At 35.9% G+C, this 24,624-nt stretch overlaps 1 protein-coding gene and 1 pseudogene across 3 annotated transcripts in view; both read left to right on the top strand.

The window, feature by feature from the left end:
- SMG1 (SMG1 nonsense mediated mRNA decay associated PI3K related kinase) overlaps positions 1-24,624 on the top strand; it is a 128,652-nt gene that overhangs the window by 8,354 nt on the left and 95,674 nt on the right. For 2 of the 3 annotated variants that reach the window (XM_069096013.1, XM_069096012.1), the window contains exons 2-3: positions 20,583-20,746; positions 21,018-21,173. In XM_069096013.1, the coding sequence (XP_068952114.1) occupies positions 20,583-20,746; positions 21,018-21,173 (320 nt within the window). Of the gene's footprint in view, positions 1-17,538; positions 17,597-20,582; positions 20,747-21,017; positions 21,174-24,624 lie in introns of all 3 variants that reach the window. The other variant, XM_069096014.1, reaches the window with a different exon arrangement.
- On the top strand, positions 8,817-11,418 carry LOC138167320 (heat shock protein HSP 90-beta pseudogene; annotated as a pseudogene).

Here is a 24,624-nt window from a genome sequence, read left to right as displayed (position 1 = left end):
GACATACACACTAAATAGGGTATCTCATCCTACAGGAGAGTAGGGGGGAAGGGGATGAGAGGGGGGATGATGGAAGGGAGGGCAGGCTGGGAGGAGGGAAGCTGGAAGCACCCACTTTTGAAAAGGGACAGGATCAAAGTAGAGAATAGAACAAGTGGGAGGTGGGATAGGAGGGAGGGAAATATAGTCAGTCTTTTGCAATATATCCACTATGGAAATGTTTTGCATAGCTACACATGTACATCCTATACTGAATTGCTTATCTTCCCAGTAAGGGTGGGTGACAAGGGAGGAAGGGAATGAATCTGGAATTCAAAGTTTTAAAATCAAATATATATGTACATATACACATATATACTATTATTAATATTATTTTACATATAACTGGGAAATAAGACATACAGGCACGGGGACATAGAGATCCACCGTGCCCTACTGGAAAAGTTGGAGGGGGGTATGGGAGAGAGCAGATTGGAGGAGGGGATATTTTGGGGTAGTGGGTAGGGGGAAAATGGGGAGAAAATTTGTAACTCAATCTTGCAGAAATGAATGATGTAAACTAGAAGTTAATAAAGCATTTGATTAAAAAAAACTATTGTCAAGAAAGAAATTTTGATGATTTTATCAGGAATTTTCCTTTTAGAAGTTTAACTTTTGCATAGTATCCCAAGATCTTAAAATCACATGTGTGTTATGAATAAATAATGAACCTACCATTTCATTGGCATAAAATATAAAATATTTCCTTCTAGGTGCCATCCCATTTTTTTATATCTTAATTTCCCGAAATGGTCGACTTCTTAATGTTCATCTTCTTAAGTCATTATACCCTAGTCCCAAGGTTTTGCATACTTACTTTTTTTTTTTTTTAATAAATTTTAGTTTCCAGAGTCTCATCTTAGTTCCTCTGGCAAACAAAATTCAGCAAAACACCTTGTTATTAGGATTGAGTCTCGCTGATTTTCTAAATAGTAAATTGAGATCTTTAATTTATATGTAAAAGTAGATTACATCTAAATATACACGAGTTGATCCCTTTGTCTTATCCTTGCTTTCTTTATAGAATAAGAGGGTTTCCTCAATTGAATAAAGTTGATACCTTCTTCCTGGGTAAAAATGTTATCACCATTACAGTATAAATTCAAACAATATTATTTATATAGTCAGGTTAATATTAATGAAGCAATTATAAATTAATAAAATTTGTATCTTTCTTTGCATATGTAAACATGGAAATGAAATAAACGTGAGATTTTTTTTAGAGCAAGAGATTCTTAGCCTTTTTTATTGGAATCTGAAATACCTGAGCTCAAGTCCTACTCCTGATTTGCTGGGCTAGTCACTTTACTTCATAGAACCTATCTAAAAGGATTGTTCTCAAAATCAAATTACATAATATGTGAAAAGCATTTTACAAACCTTAAAGCACTATACAAATTAATTTAAATAATAACTTTAAAGAAATTTTATAAGACCTGCTTGTATTAATATATTCAGTTCATAACTTGGTATGTTATTACTAATAGTGTAAGATGAACAATTATATGGACCTTGTTATAAAATAAGCATATTTGAATTGATCACAGAATTGTGAACTGAGGCCCTTCATCAGTGCCCTTCTTAACCTTGGTACCCAGAATTGAATATAGTACTCCAGATGAGAATGGAGTATGGTGGGATTATTACTTCTTTGTTCCTAGAAGCTGTGCCTTTTCTAATGCAGCCTAAGATCACTTTAGCTGTTTTGGATATGACATCATATTATTGACCCAAGGAAGCTACTGTGGAGCATTTAGTCCACAAAAACTTCCAGAGTTTTGTTTTTTAGAACAACTGCTATCTATCCTTGCCTTATTCTTTTGAAGTTGATTTTTAGGCAGGGTATCCAGGTATAAGACTTTGTCCCTATTTGAATTTCATTTTATTAAATTCTTCCCAGTGTTCTTTGCCAGTCAAGATCTTATTAGTTTCCTGATTCTATTATCTTGTTAAGTCTCTCCCTGAACTTTGTATCATCTGGACATTTGATGAGCTTATCATCATTACTTTATCCAAGTCATTGATAAAAGGGTTAAATAGCAAAATGCTAAGCATAAAATCCTGAGGTACTCCCCTGTTGACCCCCACATTGACACTGAATATCCTTACCATTAACAGCCACTCAATTTTGAGTCCAACCATCGAACCAAGTTCTAAATTCTCTGAATTTTGTATTATAATGTAGTCTATAGCTTTCCATCTTTTTTTTTTTTGCTTCTTTGTGAGTTTTCTTTTGTTCTCTGCTGTATACTTTTTTACTTTGTTCTTTTTTCCCCTCTCCCTAGAAGGCTACAATAAAGTTTAGATATGTTTCTCTATAGCTATAGATATATACATATATAGACATATACTTTCCCAAACCTATTCTACTCCTAATCTTTGTTTTTTATGTATGATTATATCTCTTGTTTCCTATCCCTCCTGCCTCCTCTACTTTACTTCTACCCAATACCTTGCCCTCCTATAACTTGTCTATTCCACCCTCCAAGGATCCCTCCCTTATCCTCCCATTTCCCTAAATCTAAACACCCTTCTATCCCCCTATTTTACCTATTCCCTCACCCTTCCCTCTAAAGATGCCTCCCTTGTCCTCTCCCCCCCTCCCTATGTCCCTGCTGTTTTATTTCTTCTGAATTTAGAAGACTGTTAAACTCTTCTAAATATGTATGTATTGTTCCTTCTTAAACCCATTCCTGATGAAAGTAGGTTACCAGAACTACCAGCCTTCCTCCCCCATCTAATTCCTCTGTATCAATTCTTCCTTTTGCACCTCAGATAATTTCTCTTTTAAGCTGTTCCTAAATGGTGAGTTTATGAAATATCCATTTCTTTTTTCATTCAAGATAATATTTAACTTTGCAGGGAATGATATTTTTGGCCAGAGCCCCAGTTCTTTTGCTCTTCAGTATATTGTGTTCCAAGACCTGCGGTCCTTTAATGTCTCTGCTGCTAGGTCTTGTGTATTTCTGATTGTGGCACCATCACAAATTGTTTTAATCTTGATCCTTTTAATATTTTTACCTTGAGCTGGGGTTTTCAGAATTTGGCTATGATATTCCTATGAGTTTTCCTCATAGGATCTCTTTTAAGTGGTGATGGATGGATTTTTTTTATTTCTACTTTACCCCCTTGTTCTAGTGCTTCAGGACAATATTTTCTCTTGATCTATTCTCCAAATCTGTTGTTTTTCTTGTAAGATGTTTCACTTTCTCTTCTATTTCTTCATTATTTATATTTTGTTTAATCATGTCTTGATCTCTTATAATTTTACTGGCTTCACTTTGCCCAATTATGATTTTCAAGGTGTCATTTTCTTCCTTAAGATTCTGGATCTCCTTTTCTAGTTGGTTGACTTACCTTTTATACCCTTCTTGTTTTTCTTGCATTATTCTTGAAATTTTCTTTTTTGGTTTTTCCTCCATCTCTGTCATTTGATTTTTGAAATCTTTTTTTTTTTTAAGAACTTCTATGAATTCTTTTTGTTCAGGTGTCCATTTGACATTACTCTTTGGTGATTTCTATAAAGACTTCAGTATCCTCCTCTGAAGATGAATCCTGATCATCTCTATTCCCATAATATGTTTCTATGGTTGGATTCTTTCTCCTTTGCCTGTGCACTTTTTGTGGTAATAGCTTAATTATTTATAGTTACCTCTAGCCCTGGGGTATGGGAAATGGTGCCTCTTGCCCCAAGATCTTCAGTTTTTCTCTCTAGTCTGAAACCAGAGCCAAACCTCCTGCCTCCTTTAAGTGCCCATAGCCAGGGACTTTCTGCCCCACTGCTTCTGCACTCACCAAGTAGGCTGCTCTTCGAAGCATAGCTGGGTGTGGCATGCCCAGCTCCCTCACTGTCCCAGTTATAAAAGTTCTAGTGACTGGGACAGAGCCAGTCTGTCAAACCACCTAGTCCCTAGGGCTTGCTGCTTGTTGAGAGGCTAACTGCTTGCTGTTGAATTGGAACCTAGTGTGGAGGTGTTTACTCTTCACAGGGACCAGCTTTGCATCTTCTTAACAAACATACTAAGAGATACTTTATCAAAAGTTTGCCAAAATCTAGGTAGACTATATCCATAGCATTCTTCTATTTGTTTCTATATGTTATGTACCATAGATCTCTTTAACATTAGATCTGATCAAATTGCTCAGTACCTTTTTGTTTATTATAGTACATTGTACTATAATACACTGATAGTATTGCCAGAAATCAGACCATCACTTTTCTTGAGCAAAAAAAAATTATAAACTTGGTTAACCTGTCAAAAGAAATGAGGTTGGTCTGCTAGCATGGCTTTATCAGGCTATATCAGACAATGGTCCTCTTAATTTTTAAACCTATAATTAGACTAAAGTAATAAAGCTCTAACCAATGTTAAAACACTGTCTGAATAGTTTCCTCCTATTGATTATCTTCTCTAGAGTAGTAGACTTTGTTTTCTTTTTTTGTTTTGTTTTCCAGGTAATTTTATAGGCAATAGTTCCTTTAAAAAAAAAAATTACTTGCCAAGAAGGCTGAATTTTCTTGCCAGGAAAAACTTATTTAAAGGTCACCTGTCAAAAAAAAAACATTTCTCTGAGGGGAATGATAGATAGATTTTACTGTATTTTATTTTTGGTTATGGATTATATTTGCTCCACCATTATAGAATATGAAAGTAAACATTTTTTGCATATTTCCTTCAGCATAGCTGCTAAGATGTATAAATTATAGAATGTATATGTATTAATATTGCTAGAATATTATGCTTTTAGTGCCAATAATCTTTGGCTAGGTTTAAGATTTTTAGTGGTTTGGTCATTTGCTGACAATATATAACATTGCTATTCTAGATTGCATATTTTCATAAATTTGACTCATTTTTCTTTATATATGTGTAGGATTTGTATCGGATATTGTATACTGCCTTTGTCATCAGTTGACTTGTAGGGTTTACCTTTTCATGTACTTTCAACTATTAAAACATCTCAGAAATATGACAAACTGTGAGTTATTTGGCAAATGTATTTTCCTATTTAGAAAAAATATATACATTTTCTACAGTGCTATTAAATGATTTTTGTAGAAAGGTATAAAATAGAAGCAGAAAACTCAACAGATCCTAAAATATTATTCTTAATACTGAATAGCATACCTTTTCCTAGTCATGGTGTATGCTTTTTAAAGAAGACTTTTATTTAGAATTTCTTTAGCATTTAATTGCTTTTAGTGATATTTCCCTCAGCTCGACATTTGCAGATTTTCCTGAAAGTCTGGAGGTCAGTTTCTTTGGAACATTTCAGAATTTGTCCTCCTTATTCAACCTGGGAGGTTTCAGCCTTGGACATTTCCCAGGCTGGATAGGATGCTTCTAGAATGTTTCCAGGACCTGCTGAGAAAGGGGGTGGGAGGATGAGAGATAAGAAATTGTAATAGGAGCTAAATCAGTGTCTCTTTCAAGACTTGTTGAGCTTGTCTGTGTTAAAAATAACCAAGGAAAATTTTTTATTTTCCATAGGTTCCAGAAGTGACCATTTGAGTGAGTAATATTCAAAATCTATAAGGGCATATATATATATATATATTTTTTTTTTTATGTCTTGGGTTAATATATTATCCACCAGATTTTATAAATATCAGTTACTATTCTCAAAATTTACACTATGAAGAAAGATATTAGGCATCAGCCTTGAAAATACCAACTATTCTCTTTATGCCTTTGATCCCATCCCTTTCTGCCCTCTTGGGAACTTGCTTTTTTTGATTAACTCTTCACTTTACCCCTTATAAATTTTAGGTTGTCCTTCTCTGCGTACTCCTTCCCTACCCTTTACAAACATGCCCACACGTCCTTCCCCTCCTTTCCCCCAAAACTAACCTGGAAAAAACTTAGACTTATCTTCATTTTCTTCCCTGTTAAACTGCTGTGTTCTGCCTTCAGACTTTAGTATTCTTTCTCAAGCAAATAGTATGGCTCCATGGAAAGAGCACTGGTTCTGGAGTCTAATGACCTGGTTTCAAATTCTGTCTCTTGCTGCTCCCTGTTTGACACTGGACAAATCACTTATCCTCCCTGGACTTCAGTTTCCTTGTGTAAAATGAGGAGGTTGTAATAGAAGACCTTTGAAAACTGAGATTCCTTTCCTCCCAAGATACGTAATCTGGTGAATAATACTAAGGAAGCACTTTACATGATTACCTGTCTAAAGGGTGAATTGCTATATATGCAAATAACCGATAAAGCAAAGTGATAAGCAAATGCCAAACAAAGGTCCAGAACCAGTACTCTGAGAAGTTAGAGTTCACAGAAATCATTTTCACTTGGGGTGAAGGGAAGGCTTCTAAGAGGAGGTCACACTTGACCTACTTGAAGGAAGTGACTTAGAGCCTTTTCTAAGTTCTTATCTTTCTGAACCTTTCAGCAACATATCACACTCTTGCTTCTAACAATACCTGGCATATAGTAAGTACGTGTTGATTAATTGACCATCCTTTCTTCATAGACATACTGTTCTCTCCTAATTCTCTTCCTACCTGGTTGTCCTTTTCTCAGTGTCCTTTGTGGGAACGTCATTATTGCTCCATCACCTATGTAGGGTATAGCCCAAGGCTTTTTCCTGAACCCTTTTTGTAATCTCACTAGCTCTCTTGGGTTTATCCATCATTCCCATCTCCCCTGAATGCCACTCCCATGTCAACAACTTCCTATTGGACATCTTTAACTGAATGGGTGTTCTGTAAGCATCCTAAACTTAACATGCCCAGAATAGAATTCAACTTTTCTCTCAAACTTTCCCTTCTTTCTAATCCCATATTTCTATCAAGGACTATGCTTACAGTCAAATTTGTAGTCTCATAATCATTCCCTCATATCAAATCAGGTGCCCAATCTTGCTGATTCTTCCTTGATATAATGTGTAATGCATCTGTTCCCTTCTACCTTTTTCTTCACTCACATGACCACCATCCTAATTTAGACTCTCATGTAGCCCCTTGCCTGTTTTATTTTTTGTTTTCTGTTTTTATCATTGCTTCTTAATTGCTCTTCCTGCTTCTAGTCTCTCCCTTCCAATCCGTCTACCCCCAGTTGTCAATTTTTGATATTCATAAAGTGCAAATCTGATTCTGAAATTCTGTGACTGTCCTCAATGTGCAGTCCATTGAAACCCCAGATATTTTTCAGGAGAACTGTTATCCTCTTAAATTTGTAAAGTTGATTTTTGAAACTTTAGTGCTAATGCTAAAGTTTTACATTTCTTATTGAATTCACACCAATATTCCATCAAGATCTTTTTGGATCCTGACTTTCATTGATAGTTTCAGCTATCCTTTTAGTCTTTGTGTATTTAATAGATTTTATAAGCATTATAAGCATTGGATAATATGCTATATCCAAGTCATTATTTAAAATGTAAACAGGGGCAAATACAGATCCCATGCTACTTTGCTGCATAAAATTTGCTACCAAGATCTATATGGGAAGCTTGGGTGGGAGGAAGATATTACTCATTAATGTGACTATTTTTCAGTTATTAATTCTGAGCAAAATTTTAATTGTGTCAAAAGGTCAGGATTTATAAACATAGGTAACAGTTTATCTGTTACTCTTGAAAGGGGGAGAGGGGAGGTGGTAGGTGTAACATTTTGTTTCTTTGTGCAGTGTGGCTAGATTAATTTTCTTTCAGGTCTAGCTTAATTTTATGCCTGTCTACTGAAGGTGAGATACTAAAAATCTCTGGTTACATTGGAAAACAGATTACTTTTGAAATGTAACAGATTATTTTAAAATGTTCAATTTTTTATTTAAAATTGCTAAATATGGTAAGAGTGAAAAATAGAACATATTTATTTACTTTTAAAAAATTATTGATGCTAGTTAACATCAGTCATTTAAACTCTGCCTCTTCATTGACCCCCTCCCCCCACCATTACAAAGAAAAAATAATTAGGCAGAAACATTTGATTCATTAACAAAATCTAACAAAGTATTATGGCCCTTGTAAGGAAATAAATTTTATGATGTGTTCTATATCAGATTTCCATTGATTTTTCAGTTACTCAGAACACTACTTTTCATTTAGCAATTTTCCAATTTATCTTGTTGTCTTTATTCTGTATTTTTTGGGGGGGTTTTATTTCATTCTACATTAGTTTATATAAATCTTCCCATGTTTCTCTGAGTTCCTCCTACTTATTTCTTTCTCTTTTTTCTTTTCTTTTTTTTTTTTTTTTGGAGGGAGGAAGGCCAGGCAATTGGGGTTAAGTGACTTGCTACACAAAGCTAGTAAGTGTCAAGTGTCTGTGATTAGATTTGAACTCAGGTCCTCCTGACTCCAGGGCTGGTACTGTATTCACTGCACCACCTAGCTGCCCCCACATCCTACTTATTTCTTACTCTACAATCATAACATTCCATTTCATTCATACTCCATGCTTTTCTCCCCAACCATTTCCAAAATTTCTTGTTACCACCTTAAAAAATTACTCTGAATATTTTATTTCTTTCTTTGATCTCCTTGGGGTATATTATATACCATTCAGAAGGATTTCTGGGTCAAAGGATGTGAACAGGTTAATCACTTTTCTTGTGTAATTCCAAATTGATATACAAAATGATTGCACTACTTCAAAATTCCCCCAAAAGTGCATTAGTGTGCCTAACTTCTTATAATTCCTCCTCTATGAACTATTCCTCCTTTTTGTAACACTTTTGCTAATTTGAATGGTATGAGGTAAAATCTAAGAGTTAGTGAAGAAACTTGATATGTGTCCCTTGCAGGCAAAGGCTAGTTGGAACATATTTTTGTTTGGTCATTAATAGTTTGCCATCCTCTCTTGTGCCAAGCTCCTCACGGTACCCTGTCTTCGGTGCCGCTGGACTCCGCACTTCCCTCAACCGGCCTTCTTATCCGCAACCACTCAAGATGCCTGAGGAAGTACAGCATGGAGAGGAGGAGGTGGAGACCTTTGCCTTCCAGGCAGAGATTGCCCAGCTTATGTCCTTGATCATTAACACCTTCTATTCTAATAAGGAAATCTTCCTTCGAGAGATCATTTCCAATGCCTCTGATGCCCTGGACAAGATCCTTTATGAGAGTTTGACAGATCCTTCCAAATTGGACAGTGGTAAAGAGCTAAAGATTGACATCATCCCCAACCCTCAGGAGCGTACTCTGACTTTGGTGGATACTGGCATTGGCATGACAAAAGCTGATTTGATCAATAACTTGGGGACCATTGCCAAGTCTGGCACCAAGGCTTTCATGGAGGCTTTGCAGGCTGGAGCAGACATCTCCATGATTGGTCAGTTTGGTGTGGGTTTCTATTCTGCTTACTTGGTGGCAGAGAAAGTAGTTGTCATCACCAAGCACAATGATGATGAACAGTATGCCTGGGAGTCTTCTGCTGGTGGCTCTTTCACAGTCCGTGCTGACCATGGTGAGCCTACTGGTAGGGGCACCAAGGTGATCTTACATCTGAAAGAAGACCAGACAGAGTATCTGGAAGAGAGGAGGGTCAAGGAGGTTGTGAAGAAGCACTCTCAATTCATTGGCTATCCCATCACACTTTATCTGGAGAAAGAACGAGAGAAGGAAATCAGTGATGATGAGACAGAGGAAGACAAAGAGAAAGAAGAGGAAGAACCAGCCAAAGATGAGGAGAAACCCAAGATTGAAGATGTAGGATCTGATGAAGAAGATGAAGGCAAGGACAAGAAGAAGAAAACCAAGAAGATCAAGGAGAAATACATTGATCAGGAAGAGCTGAACAAGACTAAACCCATCTGGACACATAACCCTGATGACATCAGCCAAGAGGAATATGGCGAGTTTTATAAGAGCCTCACCAATGATTGGGAAGATCATTTGGCAGTAAAGCATTTCTCTGTGGAAGGTCAGCTGGAATTCAGAGCTCTGCTCTTCATCCCCCGCCGGGCTCCTTTTGATCTCTTTGAAAACAAGAAGAAGAAGAACAGCATTAAGCTGTATGTACGGCGTGTGTTCATCATGGACAGTTGTGATGAGCTAATTCCTGAGTATCTTAATTTTATCCGAGGTGTGGTAGATTCTGAGGATCTGCCCCTCAACATTTCCAGAGAGATGCTGCAGCAGAGTAATATCTTGAAGGTCATACGTAAGAACATTGTCAAGAAGTGTCTAGAGCTCTTCTCTGAACTGGCAGAAGACAAAGAAAACTACAAAAAGTTCTATGAGGCCTTTTCGAAAAATCCGAAGCTTGGAATCCATGAGGACTCAACCAACAGGCGCCGTCTATCTGAACTGTTACGTTATCACACATCTCAGTCAGGAGATGAGATGACTTCCTTGTCTGAATATGTATCTAGAATGAAGGAAACCCAGAAATGCATCTACTATATCACTGGTGAGAGCAAAGAACAAGTGGCCAACTCTGCTTTTGTGGAACGGGTGCGGAAACGTGGTTTTGAAGTGGTATACATGACAGAACCCATTGATGAGCACTGTGTGCAGCAGCTAAAGGAATTTGATGGGAAGACCCTTGTCTCCGTTACTAAGGAAGGGTTAGAACTTCCAGAGGATGAAGAAGAGAAGAAAAAAATGGAGGAGAGCAAGGCAAAGTTTGAGAACTTGTGCAAGCTAATGAAGGAAATTCTGGATAAGAAGGTTGAGAAAGTGACAATCTCCAATCGGCTGGTGTCTTCACCCTGTTGCATTGTGACTAGCACATATGGCTGGACAGCCAACATGGAACGCATCATGAAGGCCCAGGCATTGAGAGAGAACTCCACAATGGGTTACATGATGGCCAAGAAGCACCTGGAAATAAACCCAGATCACCCCATTGTGGAGACCCTCAGGCAGAAGGCTGAGGCTGACAAGAACGATAAGGCTGTGAAAGACCTGGTAGTGCTGCTTTTTGAGACAGCTCTGCTGTCTTCGGGTTTCTCCCTTGAAGATCCCCAGACTCACTCAAATCGAATTTACCGCATGATTAAGCTAGGTCTTGGCATTGATGAGGATGAGGTGACAGCAGAAGAACCCAGTGCTGCTGTTCCTGATGAAATCCCTCCCCTTGAAGGAGATGAAGATGCATCCTGAATGGAGGAGGTGGACTAGAGGAAGCTCTGCATCAGACCCCCACCTTCTGTATAGTTCCCTGTCTTTTCCAACAGCAGCAGTTAGAGGCCCTGTCCTTGCCTGGCTCCCATCTGCCAATGTCTAGTGGTTTTTTTTTTTCCCTCCTGTTTTCCAGTGTATTAGGGCAGGGCTTACCAGGGTCCCTGTTCCACCTCTCCTGATCTTGGGGAGTAGGATGTTGTGTATTGTGGGCTGTTAATGTTTATTTTGTTCTGAAATTAAAGTATGCAGAATAAAAGAGAATGCAGTTTTTACACGGAAAAAAAAAATAGTTTGCCATCTGCAACAGTTGCTTCTGCTTTTCTTTCCTCTCACTCACTTCTCACAATTGGGCTTCTAACCTCACAGAAACTTCTCTTTCCAAAATTACCAATAATTGGGGACAGTTAGGTAGCACAGTGAATAGAGCACCGGCCCGGGAGTGAGGAGGTCCTGAGTTAAAATCCGGCCTCAGACACTTAATACTTTCTAGCTGTGTGACCTTGGGCAAGTCACTTAACCCCAATTACCCTGCCTTCCCCCCTCCAAAAAAACACTCAAAAAACAAAATTACCAATAATTTCTTCATTGCCAAATCCAGTAGACTTTTCTTGGTCCTCGTTCTTGACCTGTCTGCATCCTTTGACACTGTTGTTCACTCTCTTCTTGATACCCATCTCTCTAGACTTTTGGGATACCATTTATTCCTGGTTTTTCAGCTTTATCAGATGGTTCCTTCCCAGTCTTCTTTGCTGGATCCTCATCTAGGTCATTCTCTCTAACTGTAGGTGATGCACTGGATTCTGTACTGGGTCTTTTTTTGCCTCAGTACTATTTAACTTGGTCATCTGGTCAGTTCCTTTGGATTTAATTACCATCTCTATGCTATTGATTCTCTGATCTTCCTTTTCTACCCTAACCTTTTTGCTAACCTCTAACCTTGCATCTCCAGTTCCTTTTAGACATCTAGAACTGGAGATCCAGTAAACATCTTAAACTTACTGTGTCCAAAACTAAACTAATTATTTTCCTTTCCTTCTCCGCTCTTCCCCCTTTCCCTATTACTGTAGAGGACAACATCATCCTCCCAGTCCCTGAGGCTCAGACAACCTAGGTGTCATACTCTACTCCTCACTGTCTTGTACCCCTCAAGGCCTGTCAGTTCACCTTTGCAACATCTCTCAAATGTGCCCCATTTTCTCTTTTTTTCTCACCACTACCCCTTGGTGTAGACTCCTATCAACTCACACTTGAACTACTTACTGCAATACCCTGCTTGGTGAGTCTGCTTGCCTCCAGTTTCTTCTGTAATCCACCAGCCATTCAGTCACCAAAGTGATTTTCCTAAAGCTCAGGTCTGACCATGCATTACCCCTATTCAATAAACTCCCTGTCCCTTCCAGTATCAAAAACAAAAATCCTCCATTTGATGATCAGAGCCCCTCATAAACTATGCTACCATTTTCCTTTCCTGTCCTCTTAAACCTTATTCGGTGACACTGGCCTTCCTACTATTTCAGAAACAAAATACTCCATCTTTCCAAATGCTCCTGGTATTTTCTCTGGCTGTCCCCCATGCCTGGAATGCTCTCCTCTGCCTCCTGGCTTCCCTGGCTTCCTTTAAGTTCCAACTAAAATCTCATCTTTTACAGAAAGTTTTTCCCAATCCCCCTTAATTCTAATGCTTTCCTTGTTTTAATTATTTCCTATTTAACCTGTGTATAGCTTATTCATATATATTTATTTGCTTGTCTCCCCCATTAGATTTTGAGCTCCTTGAGGATAGGAACTGTTGTTTGCCTCTTTTTGTATTCCCAGTGTTTCGCACAGTACGTGGCACATAGCAGGTGCTTAATAAATGTTTATTGACTGGTTGCATTTCTTTTTAACACCTTGTTCATACCATCAGAAAATAGCTCTTGGTAGTATATATTTGTGTTGATTCCTTAGCAGACTTTTATTGGCAGTGTTTGATGCAAATATTTTAATACTTCTCTTATAATTCTGTCTTAATTGATTTTGTTTATGCAAAAACTTGAATTTTATGTAGCAAAAATCATTTCCTTTTAATAGCTTAATATTATTCACCTATCTTGACCTGCTTTACTTTAAATAAACTTTAAATAAATTGGCATTAAAGTTAATTAAAAGTCAGTATGAGTTCGACATACTAGTGAGTGTGTAGTCTATGTTTTAGGTTTTCTTCCCTATGTTCACAAGAATATGTGCAGAATTATGTAATGGAAGCTGAATCTAAGATACCGTGCAAAATTTTGGCTGTTACATTTTTAGGTTTTAATTAAATTACTCATTGAGTTATCTTTTATGATTTTGTTTTTAATAATTGTAACTCATGCAGTTTTTATTGCACATCCATGTCTCAGAGCTTCTAGTCAATTAGCATTAAGCCCCAACTATGTGCCAGGCCCTATGTTAGTGCAGGAGGTACAAAGACAGTATTAGATGTTATGGGAAGATACAGAAGTTTAACATCTCTTGTCAAGGAGCATAAAATCTAATGTCAGAGGCACTTTAACACACATGATAAAAAACTGAACAATACAAAATAGCCTGTAATTAACTAGTAAACTGTGTGGCACAAAACTATGAATATTTAGGAATTCAGAGCAGTTGGAAACTCACTGAAGGATATTGCAGGGGGAAAAAAGCTAATGCAGTTATTTTATTTTGGTAGGTAGACTTTTATTTTCTCTCCCCTCCCTTTTTAAAAAAACCATAGCGATTATAATAAATATAGTTGCTATGTCTTGTCCTTCTAAGATTTTAGTTATCTGCAACATCTCACATATCTTTTTTGCCACTCATATGGCCAGCATCCTACTTCAGATCCTTGTCATGATCATCTGTACCATTGCAACATCTTCCTATTTGGACTCTTAGTTTCTAGTCTCTTCTCCCTCAGATAATCTACCCTTTACACAGCTGCCAAAAGAAGTTTCCTAACAAACTAGCCTGACAATGTCAATCTCTCACTCAGATACTTTCAGTGGGTTCCTATTGCTTCTAGAGTAAAGTAAAAATTCCTTACCTTGGCACTTAAAACCCTTTATAATCTATATCTAGTGTCTGTCTGCCTCTGTCTTTGTCTTCCTTCTTCCCTCCGTCCTCAGTGGGACCTCTCTAGATTTTCTAATCCCCACCTTAGGATCCAACAAAAGATATCTGATTGAGCAAATTTTAAAAATACACACAAAAAATTCCCAACCCCTCAATACCTACATAGTCTGTCAAAACAAATTCACACATTGGCATGTCAAAAAAATTATGTTTGTTTATGCATTATAGTTTCACCTCTCCGTTAGGAGGGAAATGGAGAGTGTTTCATCTTCATTCTTTGAACTTGTGGTACATCATTGTGTTGATCAGGATTCTAGTCTTCCAGAGGTGTTTTTTCTACTATATTGTCTAATTGTCTAAATTGTTCTCATTAATACTCACTTTACTCTGTGTCAGTTTCTAATGATTCCAGTTTCCTCTGAAATTTTCTATCTCATAATTTCTTTGGGCACAAAAATAATTCATTACAGTCATATTTTGTTTAGCCATTGTCCAGTAGAACCATCTCCTTTGTTTCCAATTTTTGGCTATCTTGAAAAGAACTGCTATAAATATTGTGTGTGTGTGTGTGTATGTGTATCCTTTTCCTTTTTCCTTGATTACTTTGGGGTGTAGGCCTAGTTGTAGTCATTGTAGTAGTAGTTGGTAATTGTAGTAGTAATTGGGTCAGAGGATATGAAATGTTTGGTAATTTTCTGGGCATAGTTCCAAATTGGGTTGCATTAAGAGGGGTATAACTTCCAGAAAAAAAGATAATAATTCTATTGTACTCTTACCTCTTCAGACTTTAAGTTTTGTTTCTATTCTAGACTCTACAGTTTAAGAAGGATATTAAGTCAGATAATGTCCAGAAGGAACTGGACTGTTGCATGAAGGAGTGATTAGATCTGTACTTGTCCTTAGAGGACTGAACCAGGTAAAAGTTGCAAAGAGGAGAATTTAGGCTTGATGCCAAGGAAATAGTTTCGCCCTCCTTGAAGGCTTGTTAGCAGAGGCTGGATGACAATTTGTGGAATAGTTATAATGGGGATTCCTTTTGTGTATAATTTGCCCTAAATGGTCATTGAAATCCCTTCTAATTCTCAGAATTTGTATTTGTGTGGCTGATTCATGAAAGAGAGGAGGCTCAGAGAAAAGGTACCCTCAGGCATTGACTTTTTTTTTATTATTTTTTTTTATTATTTATTTTTTTATTACTGAAACGACTCACAGAGAGGTTAAGGGACTTGTGGTGGTCACACAACTAATTGTCAGAGGTGGGCTTTGAACTCAGGACTTCCAAATCATTCTCTGCTTGATCCACTGTGCCACACCATTTAATCACATGCTCACCTCTGCCTCTCAGATGCCTTGATTTCCATTAAGGCAAAGCTCAAATTCCATTTTCAACATGAAACCTTTCTGTTCCCTCCAGCTGCTGGTACTCCCCTCCTCTTTCCCCGCCTCCTACCCTGCCATTGCATCTATTTTTTATATACCTAAAAATGTCCATCATATATGCACTGGCCAGATTGTAAAACTTCATGGTTTCCCTTTTGTCTTTATATCCCCAGAGCCTTATTCAGTACGTGGCTCATAGTATGTACTTATAAATGTTTGTTTGATTGACTTTAACCAGAGTTCTTAATTGTGCAGCCAGAGGTCTGGGTATCTTACAAATGTGTTATTTCTAAAAAAGCATGGATGGATCTGGAAACCTATTGTCATTATGAGGGTGTGGAAAAAGGATTACAGAAAAGCTTTTATCAAGTTGTACAGTAGTATTTAATCATTCATTCTAATAATAATAGCTGACATTTATATGGCATATTCTAATAACAATATGATAATAATAGCTGGCATTTATGTAGTTCACGTAAGTGCCTTATGCATGTAATCTCCTCCCCTGCCTCTTGTGAGGTAACTACTTTTATTATCCCTGTCTTATAAACAGGGAAAATAAGGATAAAAAGGCTTAAATTATTTGCCTCTAAGGGTCACAGAGTTTGTAAGTGGTAAAGGTGGGAGTTGAATTCAGATCTTCCTGATTATTTAAGTCCAGCTTGTTGTTGTTATACCATATGTAGTTCTTTGAACAAGCATTTTGAAACTCCTCTTATTTGCCAAGTAGTAGGGCTCTCTATCCACTATACCATGCTGCCTTTCTTTTAGTATTTTTTGTGTTACAGGACTGATCTAAACTTAGATTTGAGTTCTTAGCATGGTGGAGTTTGAGTTTTGTTACACTGAATTGAATTTTGTTATTTTCCATTAACTAAAGAGTTAAATTACACCAGAAGCCCTTTTATATTTTTATATATTCTGAACCTCCCTTTTTAACAGACTATTTAAGTTCTTCATTTGTAGATTAATATCTGTATTCCAATAAGAATTCTTTGTAAAGAAAATTTTATTTTCCGGTTGATGTCCATTTAAGAAATGTGTTAGGGGTGGCTAGGTGGCAAAGTGAATAGAGCACTGGCCCTAAATGTGGCCTCAGACACTTAACACAAAACTAGCAGTGTGACCTTGGGCAACTCACTTAACCCCAATTGCCCTACCTTCTCCCCTCCAAAAAGCCAAAAAAAAAAAAAAAAAGAAAGAAATGTGTTCTCATGGGGGGAAAATCTCTCCTAAAGGCTAAACTAAAAACTTTCATTGAGCTAGTAATTAACCTCATGTCCCATTGGCAGCATTAAGTATTTTGAGAATGCTGCAGAGCTCTTTTGGGACATTACTAAATCTTTGATCTCTAGTTCTCTCTCTTTATTCTAAAGCATAGGAATTTATTCTCTGGAAAAATCTCCTGTCTTTCCACTCATTAACTTCGAGAAATTAGTTACACTCATTTCAACAAGAATGTATTAAGTTCATATTCCAAATAAAGCACTGTGCTAGATGATGGGAGATGTATTAATAGAAATGAAGAACAGTCCTTCATGGGACTTATTTACTTGCTCCCTTTGTCCTTTAGCATTTATGATAATTTAACAGCTAAACTATATAATAGCACCGTTATTAGATATTGCCTAAAACATCCTTGGGTCTAAGGTTTTAGGTTATTAAAAATTAATCACATTCCAGCTTTATCTAGTCTCATTTATATATTGTCTATCTAAAATGAGGTATTACTGTATTTCCATTTAATGTATGTTATAGTTGACTTTTATGTTTTCTTAATTTTTATATAATCAGGTTTTTTGGTGTTTTCTGTTGTTTCTGCTTCACAGCATGTTAGTCCCCACAGGTTTAATATTAAGCCAAAACCAATTAATCCCAAAGCCTTATTTGCTGCATATGTACATTAATTTTTTGAGCAACAAATGTTTTTAACCCACTATCTTCACTAATATTGTAACTACTGTCTTACAGATTGACTTGATGCAAAACATCACAAAGGCTCCATATTTTACAGTATGCGATTTTTGAGGTATGAGATTTAGAAACTTACCTCTCACTGTGGCATGTACATCAAGCTTTAATTTGTTTGATTTTTTAGGGGGACACTCAAACCTTTCTAACTCCCCTCCATACTGTTTTTAAAGTAATTAAAGGACCTGACATATTTCTGGATCCCTTCTAGGCTCAGTGGCCTCTACCAACTGACTTTCTTTTCCCAATGAAATGAGGGATGCTCATTCTAGCAGATTTTAGCTTGTTCTGTCTTTTGGACTCTCATTAACACTTTGGCACTATCGCTTTGAGTCTGCAGCTGTATATTCTGTTTAGGCCTGGTGATCACCTTATTATCACCTAATTATTTTTTTTTGTTTCCCTTTGATTGGGGAAGCTTTTCTTGGTAGCATAGCTAATCCAGTTAATTTTCCCTAAAATAAAAAAGGGGGCAGTTTAGATATTAGAAGAAAAACTCTTAAAAGAGTTTTGTATAAATGCTAACTCGGTAATTAGATCACCATTTTTTTCTCTTTGGTAGACTAGAGTACACTAATAACCCAAGTCCTTATCTTTAATCTTGTGAGCAGTATTTTTTTTAATGTTGTATTTCTGAAGGCCCTCATTCTGAAATTCTCAATATTCATTGCATATGGAATTATTAAGCTTACATTTCTTAAGTAGCTAGGAACTTGTAGTAAAGTATTTCTTTGTTTTTCTTATAGTTCTAATAACTGACCAATGATCCAAAATTCCTATCAGAAATAGGGTTAAAAGTGAGCAAAAAATTAAAATGGATGACAAAATTAGTTGCATGAATATTGATTAATTTATGTGTACATATAAAAATGTGTGTATGTGTTTATACTTTAACTGAGTTTGAGTTGATTCTTTAGGTGGTTTTGAGATTTCCCTTTGTGAACATACTTCCATAGTACATGAGAAATATTTCAGTATATAAGTTATACATAGTTGTAAAGTTATAGACTTTAAACATAATTTGCTGCAACCTGCTGAGTTTTATAGATGAGTAAACTAAAGCAGCCCAGGGGTAGCTGACTTGCCCAAGCTCATATTTGTGGTTATCAGTCATGCTAAACCTGAACTATAATGAAATCTCATTGCTCCTAGCCTAGTGCTCTTTCCACAATACCTTCTTGTCAATAAAAATATGTTCTTAACTTATAAAAGTAATTAAGCACCAGGAAATGAAAACATCTTCAAATTAAGTTTCCTTGAAGGCACTTAAATATTCAACAAATATTTTATTAGCTGAGTTACCTAATTTTATACCCATTCAGAAAGGAATGATTGGTGGAACATGGTTTATTACTATGAGTACAGTTTCAAATAAAATGTTATTTTCAGTCATACTGTAAGTTTTTATGGTAAGTTTTTCAGTGCCCTCATGTTCCATTTAGTGACTTAAGAGAAGTATTATAATGACATAACAGAAGTATTTAAATTAGCATTGCTTTATGACATATTTGGCAAATTAACCTCACAGTGTCAATTGTTAGAAGTCAAGTAAAGGCAGTTTCTTAACTCTTATTTTTCTGTGACAATTTGGAGGTATTATGATTTATATTTGAAGCTTATTGACAATTATCCAATTATCCAATATCTGAAAGAGGAAGAAAAAAGTTTGTGAAAGTTTAGAGTACAGTCTTGCTTATATCTTAGTCATTATGGTTAATGAATTTTAGATTATTGGGCTTTTGATTTATGTGAGGGGCTTTTAGTCCTGATTAGACTCGGCCAATTTTTTATCATCAAAGTTTGACTGAACCTGTTGGCAGACATCATATTTAAGATGTTTAACATTTCATAGGGATAAAATAATAGCCTTTTAGGAACAAAGTGGAATATGATGATAGAATTTGTCCAGATTTCAGGTTTAGTATTTTCCCCCCTTCTTGAAGGGTAATTAAAATGAATAATATATGTAAATATATAGATAGATAGATTTCCCCTTAAGGCTAAAGAATAAGTTGAAGTAGAATTTTCATTCCTCCCAATAACAAATTTAGTCATAATGATTTGAAGAAGATATTTTAGCAGTAGCAAGTAAACAAAATTCAGATTTTTCTTTTTATACCTTTAGAAAAGAAAGTTTGAGGTTATTAGTAGTTATGTTATATTTGTGTTATGCATATATATAAACACATTGAGTTATATTCTTAAACTATCTGATTTTTTTACATTGACTATTATATTTAAGCTGTTTTAATTACAGTTGTTTACTAGGGTCTGAGTGTCAATTTCACTTCTAAAAAGGTTTTTAATAAGGTTAAGAATTAAAAAAGATTCTTGACTCAAAGGTAGCAACTATAATTTAATTTTTTCCTTACTAAAACCTTTTTTTCTTGATTTTCTCTATATATCATTTGAGTATTATACTATATAAATATACTATAGAATTTTACACATTTGCTTTGTGAACTACTTTTCCCAAATGCTAGTGTTCTATGCATTCTCTCTTATTTTATAGCATATGACCTTTCAACTTAACTCTTATGTAGTTTAATTGATGTGACATGAATTCAAGTAACTTGGAAATACCTTTCCCTGAAGGTATTATAGTTCTTTAGGAATTAAAGTGATGATAGCACCTTCCTCTTGTGGCTTCTTTGTTGCCAGTTTCTAAATTTATGATTTGGAAGATTCAGAATATTTCTTTTAGTTCTTCCCAATATTTTCTAATTGGGAAAAATAATAAATCATTCCATATATAAAAAGACAGGTCAAAAGACTTCTGGGAGTCACATTCAAATTTCTAGTGGATTTTTAAAATAGATGGTGCAATATCTCAAATAGAGATCAAGTGAGTGACATTTTTATTAAGAGCTAACTTTGAGTGCCTACTACTAATAATAACACAGTTGGCACTTAGAGGATTCAAATCTTAACCTGGAGATCTTAACCTTAAACCTTTTTAATTATTAAGTCTGCTTGGCTGTTACATTACTAGACGAAACTTTTTTAACTGTGTACGTTTATGTATGTGTGTGTTTTCTTAACAGAACTGATAGTGCATCAGCTGACCCAGATAATTTAAAATATTCTTCATCCAGAGATCGGGGCAGTTCTGCCTCGTATGGACTACAACCTTCAAATTCAGCTGTGGTGTCTCGTCAAAGGCACGATGATATCAGAGTCCATACTGACATACAGAATGACGAAAAAGGTATATACATTTCTTTTTTTTTTTTTTTTTTTTTTAGCAATTGGGGTTAAGTAGCTTGCTCAAGGTTACACGGCCAGTTATTTCTGGGTGTGGTGCTAAGTATCAGAACCCGGATTCAATCCCAGGTCATCCCGACTCTGGGGCTGGCGCTCTTACTCACTGAGACACCTGGCCACCCCGGTATATACATTTCTTAACTATGGTTAGAAAGGAGTATTGTGAGTTCACATTGAGTTACTTGATGAAGTAAACGTATATTCACTACTTATAGGTGGCTACAATGTCAATGGAGGATCTGGGGAAAATACTTATGGTCGGAAGTCGTTGGGGCAAGAGCTGAGAGTTAACAATGTGACCAACCCTGATTTCACCAGTATTCAGCATGGAAATCGTGCTTTAGCCACAAAAGACATGAGGAAATCACAGGGTAAGAGTCCTGAACACTTGGAAAATAAAAATATGGTGTGCAGAACTATTTTCCTTCTTTTAGTTACTGATTTGTCATATAGTCAAAAGAGTAAAAAACATGAAAAGTGACAGTGACATTTTCCTTATGCATTAGTATACAACTACTAAAGTCATTTCTGCCTTAAAATAATTAGTGTTTTATTATTCACTATTCACCAAAAAAATAAATAAAATAGTAAATAGTAACTGTTTCTCTTTTGGCCAGCAACCCTGAGAGTCTTCATCTCCCAATTAGATTTTTTTTTTTTAATTTTGATTAAAGGGGCCTTGACTCACTTCTTTAAAAGGCCTCTTCACTGAATGGGCATTATTACCTCACTCAGAGTGAGAACCTGAAAAGACCTTAGCCTAAAAGGTCCAAGGTCTCCCATTACATCCTGGACCATCTCCAATTAGCAGGCCAATGGACCCACATGGCTCTGGAGGAGAAAGTGGGGTTGGTGACCTTGCACAGCCCTCCCTTACTCCAATCCAAGTCAACTGCTAGTCATGTCATCATTCCCTGATGTCATGGTCCTCTTCGAGAACAAAGGACAAACATGACAACAATTAGTTTTTAACAAGAGTAATAACATTATTTGAGAGGGAGTACTTGTAATATTATTAACATATTAAGTTTAGAAAATGTGAATGTTTTTTAAATAATCTTTTGAGTATTGTCAAATCAAATTTTAAAAAACTTTACGAAGCAATATAGACTTAATTCCTGTTCTAAAGTATTTTTTTTTCTTAACTCAGGGATATATGGTTTAACAAATATGTAAAAAATTTTAAAAACCTGTATATAAGCCATGTTATGAGGTAATTTATAATTAATTGCTGAAAGAATGGTGTGGACCAGAGAGAGGTGTCAAACACAGGCAGCAAACCAAGTGTGGCTGAACCAATGTAATTGGGAAATAGTCAGTGAAATAAAAATTCAATAGGACATAGATAATGTTAGCATGTGTTTTTCTAAGTCAATATGCAACTACAGGGATCTGCAGATAAAGTTTAGTTGACAGTTTCTGTTGAATTTGATAGCTCTGGTGTGGATGAGTCCTCCTTACTGGACTCCTAGGAAAAGAGGGGGTCTAGAATTAGTGAAAGGGAAAATGTAAATACACATGAACAAAGCATCATCAGTTTTATCACTATTTAACTTAATTGAATTGAATGTTCATGTAGCATTTCTTTAAAAACTAATTTTCACTTAAAAAGTACCTGGTGATCTATGGACCATAGGGCCATTTTCAGTTAAATAGGATTATTTTATATAGTTACAAAGTACTAGATGATTGTCTTATTTTTGTGAAGGTGAGTTTTCCACACTTACTGCATTGAAATTCAAATATCAAAACAAGTAGGAAATGAAATTAGATCAAAGTCTGAAGCTAATTGATTAAGTTGATTTCAGTCAAATTTCTAATCCCTGAAATCTGCAAAGCAGCCATTTCCTTAAATGACTCAGTACAATAGGTGTTTTCTATTGACTGAATACATTGTATTGTAAGTCTGTTACTATTTCTTGTTGTATAGATGATGTTTTGACTAATAAAATACAAGACTGTCATTCTGTGCCTATAATATGGTGATATTCATGGTATTTTTTTTTTATTTAAAAAAAATCTTCATACTAATTAAGGTCAAGCACCATTTGTGAAATTATCAAAGTCATATCAGGAGAGGAAGAAATTACTATGGGCTGGAATAGTCTACAAGTCATAGAGGAAGGCAAAATTTGAGTTGGATCTTGAAGGAAAGTGGAATTTGGATAGGTGGAGAGAAATAAGGGCATTCCAGGTAGTAGGAGTAAGATCTTAGAGTTAGGAATTATTATAATTATTACTTTCATCATTATTCTTATCATTACTAACATTGCCATTATTATCAATTTATATAGTACTCTTAAAAGTTAGTAGAGTGTTTTATTGTTTTCTTGTTGTCAAATCTACAAGGAAGGTAGAGTAGTTAATATTCCCATTTTATAGATGAAGAACCTTAAGGCTCAGAGAAGTTTTCTTGCCTATAAGGCTTCAGACATGGGGTTTGAACCCAGTTCTTCCTGGGAATGGAATAGAGTTTGACTGCAGTAGAGAGTTTATTTAGGGGAGTAGTGGGCTCCCTGTTACTTATGTGATAAAGTTCAGAAATTCAATCTTATTTTCTCTTCAGTTGAGACTCATCCTGTACTTCTGAAGTAAACTTTATTGCTTGCCATGTTTGTTTAATGGATGAATTTACAATGCACTATTTTATCTTAAGCTTATAGCAGGCAAACTGGAGTTTACAGACTCCTTCTCAATCTCTTAACAGTCACAGAACTGAATATAAAGTCCAGATTTTTTACAACATGTAGTTTATTCTTCTGGAATATGCTAACTTTTTTGTTCGTGTAAATAATGTTTCTTTTCAGTTTTGTTAAAATGGCATATTGATCTATTACCCAAACTTTTTTTGATCACAGCATTTTATTTACCACAAGGAATTCTGGAGAGAACTGAGAGACTTGTGCCACCTCACAACTTTAAGAATGATAGTTTACTTCCATACATTTTAAAACTTATAGAAATCCACTACAATGGGGTAGCTAGGAGGTGCAGTGATTAGAGCACCGGCCCTGGAGTCAGGAGGACCTGGGTTCGGATCTGACCTCAGACATTTCACACACACACACACACACACACACACACACACACACACACACACACACACACAGACACAGACACGCACCCCTAGCTGTGTGACCTTGGGCAAGTCACTTAACCCCAGTTGCCCTCCAAAAAGCAAAATCTGCTACATTTACAGCCTTTGAGAATCCCTGGTCTAGTGTAATGTAACTAAGCTGATTTTATTTTCCCTTTGATTTGAAATCACAAGATGTTTTTTGTTTTGGGGGGGTAAACTTAGAACCATAGAATTTTAGATCCAAAAGGGAATTTTAAGTTCATTTTTTAAATAAGGAAAGTTCTTCCCTAAGAGGCATCAGGGATTTAAGTCATCTCTATCAGCCTTTCTATTTAGGCCCTAGAGAGAAATTAAATCTTCTAATTTCTCCATATTACTAAATAGCATCTATTGCCTAATTATGTTTTACTATAGATAAAATTGAATTCTTTATTTTGCTGGAGGAACTGAAGTGGGTCTCTGGTATAAAATATCAGTGTGTATGTTTTTAAGTGCATTGTTATATTATCAGTGTGTGTGCTAAATATTATCTTTAAAAAATGAAGGAATATGGTTTGAGGTTTTCTCCATTTTTCTTTCAGCTATTAACATGATTCATTTTTTAATGGTTATTAAAAATAGGTAGAAAAACAGGGATTCGGGAGTTATTTGGCTAAGGGATAACAATTATTGGTGAAAATAGTGCTCCCAGTATCGAACAATAATTGTACTGAGATGAGAAATATATAAAGAAACATCCCCTT

This window comes from Petaurus breviceps, unplaced genomic scaffold, assembly GCF_028583685.1.
Source record: "Petaurus breviceps papuanus isolate PSGF00001 unplaced genomic scaffold, PetGlider_PUasm1.0 229, whole genome shotgun sequence".
Classification (NCBI taxonomy): Eukaryota; Metazoa; Chordata; class Mammalia; order Diprotodontia; family Petauridae; genus Petaurus; species Petaurus breviceps.
Note: the sequence above shows the minus strand (reverse complement) of the source record. Positions and strands in the feature narration are given on the sequence as shown.